This window comes from Bufo bufo, chromosome 3 (genome assembly GCF_905171765.1).
Source record: "Bufo bufo chromosome 3, aBufBuf1.1, whole genome shotgun sequence".
Taxonomy (NCBI): Eukaryota; Metazoa; Chordata; class Amphibia; order Anura; family Bufonidae; genus Bufo; species Bufo bufo.
This window is the reverse complement of record NC_053391.1, coordinates 217534525-217539559: the sequence shown is the minus strand read 5'-3', so window position 1 is coordinate 217539559 and position 5035 is coordinate 217534525. Positions and strand designations below refer to the sequence as shown.

Below are 5035 nucleotides of genomic sequence, written 5' to 3'. Positions count from 1 at the left end.
AGCCAAAATCATACATCACACTAACAAACTAATAAACAATTCAACAGGAGGCATGAACAAGAGTCTTAGAATCTATGGGAAAACATGGATGGCACAAAACATTATTACTATTATTATCTATTATTACTAATAAGAAAAATTTCATTTCAGATGGGATTTTTATTTGTCATTTATTGTTATTGACGGATTGGTTATAGGGGTTGTATATTTAACATAAGATGAAGAAGGGTATTAGTCATAAAGGGTTTTTTCAAAAGTCTTCTGATATGTACACAGATACCAAAAATGTACCTTTTTTTTTTCCAGGAAAATTAAGGAAGTGAACTGTGGTTAGTATAAAAGAAAGAAGGCCTGGCTAAAACTCATCATCTTCCGCACCTTTTCTACAAGGAAGTCAAATCAGTTGTAAGTAACATACATACATGGAGTTCTTGAATAAACCACTGAAACAGGTTTATAATTCTGACTTCTGAATCTGTACCATTTCATTTTTTCTGATTCTTTTACTTTAATGTGATGATGCAGGTGACAACGACTTTTATACTGTATATTTGTCACCATGAGAACTTTGTTTGGTTATCCCGGGATTGTGGTGTTCTGGATCATAAGAATTCTTGGCAGCAACGCTATTGGAAATCAGTGTCCAGTTTCTACAGACATCAAAGAATTTAAAAGATCTTTTGAAAAAGTGAAAGACTTCTTGGTAAGAGGAAAGATTTATGTATAAATTGTATTTTTATTAGATTATTCCTTTAGTAAACAGTATAACTTTCCTTAGCCTTTGTTAAGCCTACTGTACTGCAATTTAAATCCATGAAATATGGAAATTCATATTTAACATATTTCTAACCAGACCTTACATGTGTTCAAAAAATCTCATAATCCCCACATATAAATGGAATGCCATGTCATTTTAAGTTCACAATTCTGTGCCGATTAATTCTTTAATATCTTTAATATCTTTTGCCGTCAGAGCTCTGTTAAATTCTAGCTGCCTGCGACAGCACTTGAGGAAATGCAGTACCCCACTGCATAATCTTTACACATTGAACTAAAAAAAAATTGTATGCATCAAGCTCTATAGCTCCCTCTAGTGGGGTTTTAGGCAGCTATAATGGTATATTTTAACTGTAGGTTATATAAAGTTGAGTAATTAAAAAAATAAAATAAAAATGTATACCTAAGCTATATGACCCAAATGCAATGTGAATAGAGCATCAGTTATGGCAATGAAATCCAAGGAATTAACTTTTACATTTTTGTATAATTTTGAATTCATGGCCTCATGCACAAGACCGTATGTATTTTGCAATCCGCAAAAACGGATTCCGTATTATGTGGAACGGAACAGCTGGCCCCAATAGAACAGTCCTATCCTTGAACGTTATGCAGACAATAATAGGACATGTTCTAATTTTTGGCGGAACGGAAATACAGACATACGGAAACGGAATGCACACGGAATAACTTCCTTTTTTTACGGTCCGCAAAAAGACGGAACAGACACGGAAATAAAATACATTTGTGTGCATGAGCCCTAACAGTCTGTCTGCAGTTTGCTTATGGATATACTGGTCAGTGGCAGCAAATTCAAAGCTGTTATTAACTATTAATGTTATCAATAACTAAGATACTATCTGATTTTAACTTTCAGTATGACAAGGACACTATTACCGATGTTACTCTACTTAAAGCAAAAGTTTTAAAACACATACAAGTAAGTTATTTTTGTGTCAGCAAAACTGATTTAAAAAAATGTAATTTCTATTTATAAATTAATTTCCCATTAAAATATGAAAATCATTCAATATGGGCTCAATCACCCTGTCTATTAGGAAAAATATCTATATTTGCTAATATTTTCGTTACTAAACATCAACATGGAAGATCCACCGTTGCCAACTATTTAGTCTAAATTAAAAGTCTCCCAGCTCCTATGCTGGCCTATGTATCCCCATGATCACAGACTATAGGCTCTGTGTACACTCCAATAAAAATTTTGTCCCATTTCACAACTGAGGAATGTGCTCTGTTTGTTGATATATTTCAATAAAAATTTGTGTCATTGGTCAAATGAATGGATATTCGCCTTCAGTGATCCCCCATCAGTGCAGTTCCCACTGCTCTCCACTTCCTGCCTTGGATCAACATGCTAGAATGCCAGAAAAAGCCCGCTCAGACAACCACTGGTTGAAGGGGGTCACCACTACTGTCAGTGATTGGCTGAAAAGGGCTTTCCTGGCATTTCTGTCATGTCAAGCAAGGACGGGAAGTGAAGAGCAGCAGGTACCAGGGCAGCATCGAAACAGCAATGGCAGAATATTAATGAAGATGTGTTTTTCATTCTTTTATGTTTTTAAGCCCCTCTGAGCTCACTGCCACCAATTTTTATTAGGATGGAACCCTCTTAAATGATGGTCTGTATCCAGTCTGGTTTCCTTGACTTTTGATGCAAAAGTCTGCTGTCGAAAAAATGGAAATCCAACAGACCCCACTATAGATCAATGCCATTCATGAGGATCCATTCATTAGGATCCAGTTCGAAGTGTCCTATCAAAACTGTCATGGCTCACCTCAGATGGAATGCTTTGACGCTAATATGAACAGAGTCTATTATGTATTATATATGTATACCTCTTTTCATATGTACAGCACTATGGAATGAATGGCGCTTTAATAATAAATAATAATAATAATAAATAGTGTTGATAGGATACAAGTTGTGCTAATTACACTTGCTCTAAATATATTCAAGTGTTTTGGGACTAATGAAGTGTACCATATGTATAATTATGTTGCAAAATGTTCCCAAATCTTTACACATAACAGATTACTGTGATGAGATACTATTTCCATATGAAATATCACATGATCTTTTTGTTTTTGTTTTTTTTGTTCACTCTAGCCTTTTGAACAATGCTGCTTTCTACGCAATCTGGGAAACTTTTATGTCATCAATGTTTTTCCTGTATTGGAACTTTCACCAGTGGAACAACAGCGGGTTCTTATTCATTTGGCAAACTCTGTATTGAGTTTCAGTAAAGAGCTGAACAAATGTGTAAGTATAAATCAAGCGAAAAATGGACAGATAATATAAAAAAAGTTTTTAACATACATCATGAGCTTTGTGAGGTTATTCACATATGTATAAAAACATAAAATTAATATCTGAAAAAAATAATGAACATGTTTGCTTCCCATTGTGTAGTACTAAAAAGGAGGAGAGAAATTGACTTTATAAAGTGTTTTCCAGTGATATAGCCTATAGTTGGATTTTAAGGGCTATTTACTGTGTAGGCAACCTGCTTAATAGGTCAGACTCATAAGTTTAGCATAGTGTGACAAGCCCTTTTCAAAGTTGGACTAGCTTTCCAGAGTACTAAAGGATATCCTGGTAGATCTGAGATATTAACCCTTGGAGTCCCAGAGAGGTTTTTTTTTGTTAGTTTGTTTTGCATTTTCATTTCTTCCTGGAGTGCGTATGACTTTTTGATCACATTTTCTTCAATTTTTTGGGGGTAAGTGAAGCAATGAAAAAATAGCAAATCGGCCATTTAAATTTTTTTTCCATTACACCAAATTCACCTTATAGGATAAATATTTTTATATTTTGATAGTTCATTAATTACTGTACTCGACACGATGATGCCCATGATCATTGTTTTTTATTTTAATTCTGGGGAAAGGGGGTGATTCAAATTTTTATATTTTTTTTATACATATTTTTTAAACCTTTTAAACTTTTTTTTTAGCCCTACTAAGAGGCTAGAATATGCAATCTTCTTATCATGTTTATCTTACACTGTAATTCAATGCAACTACAATCTAAGCTCCATTTGCAGTCACCCTATGGAGGCCTGCTACCTGCAGGCCTCTATAGGACCTACAGCTCTGATATGATGGGTCTTCTCAGAGAGACCAGGTTCACCAGAGTGAAGAATGGTTTCCCCGAATGCCGCATGAGGGAGCCATTCCTGACCCAGAAGCATGTGATTCCGGTTTTTCAGCATTTAGATGCCGTTGTCACATTTGACCACGGCATCTAAAGGATTAAATGTCTGATATTAGTGTTATTGCTGGTCATTAGATCCAGGCGCATTATTTAAAACCTCTCTTTCCACTATATATGTACAGTACTGGTACTTAAGAAGTTTTAATGGACTCCTAATACAGCAGGGTCCAACACAACTACTTTGGAGCCAATGTCTTGCCACTAGGGTCTATTTCTTATAAGTCGATCCTCAACCTATTAGACCTTGATGATGACAAAGATTACTATGAAAGAGATGTTTTATGTCTGTGAATAATAACTTTTTTTTTTACTCTTGGCCTTTTCTATGAACCTCATTTTATCACTTATATTACATGATCTTGTTTTACTTACTAAAATAACTTTTAATTGATTCTAATTCCTTTCTCTCAATAACAGCATACTGATCTGAGATGCCCTTGTGGTCAGCAGTCACATACAATTATGAAACAATTTAAAGAGGATTATTTTAAAGTAAGTTTCACATTTGTTGCAAAAAAAAAAATGAAACGATATTGTCTTTGATAATATCAATAGTATGATTCTTTAAATTCACCATAAGTATGTGTTCACTTATTTTTAACAGATATCTGCAACAAATGCTCCTATTAAGGCTATTGGGGAACTGAACATTTTGTTCCACTGGATAGAGAAGAACTTTTTGCCTTGAATATTACTGTAAATTGTCATCCAATGTTCTAATTGTCTATTAGCATAATTTTTTTAACATATGACTGTATGATTTAAGACAAATATTTATTTTGAATTGCTATTTATTATATATAATGTTTAATAAAGAAATGTATGGCTTTCTACAGTAGCATTTCTTTCTAATTTATAGTGTTCACAAGTCCAGATCAGATATCTAAAAATAAAATAAAAAGACCGCTGAAATATGTACATTATATTTCTATTATTCCACAAATTTTAAAATGCAAACAATCTTCTGTATTAAGTCAATCAATATAGTACTCATGTAAATATCCAAGAGGAGACTACACTTAT

The 5035-nt window shown here is 33.7% G+C and overlaps 1 protein-coding gene across 1 annotated transcript; it reads left to right on the top strand.

The window, feature by feature from the left end:
- Positions 1 to 559: 559 nt before the first annotated feature.
- Positions 560 to 4700, top strand: LOC120993701 (interleukin-19-like). The gene is made up of 5 exons (XM_040422175.1): positions 560 to 703; positions 1655 to 1717; positions 2906 to 3058; positions 4430 to 4504; positions 4617 to 4700. Exons 1-5 carry the CDS (start codon positions 560 to 562, stop codon positions 4698 to 4700), a joined length of 519 nt encoding a protein of 172 aa, XP_040278109.1.
- Positions 4701 to 5035: the final 335 nt, after the last annotated feature.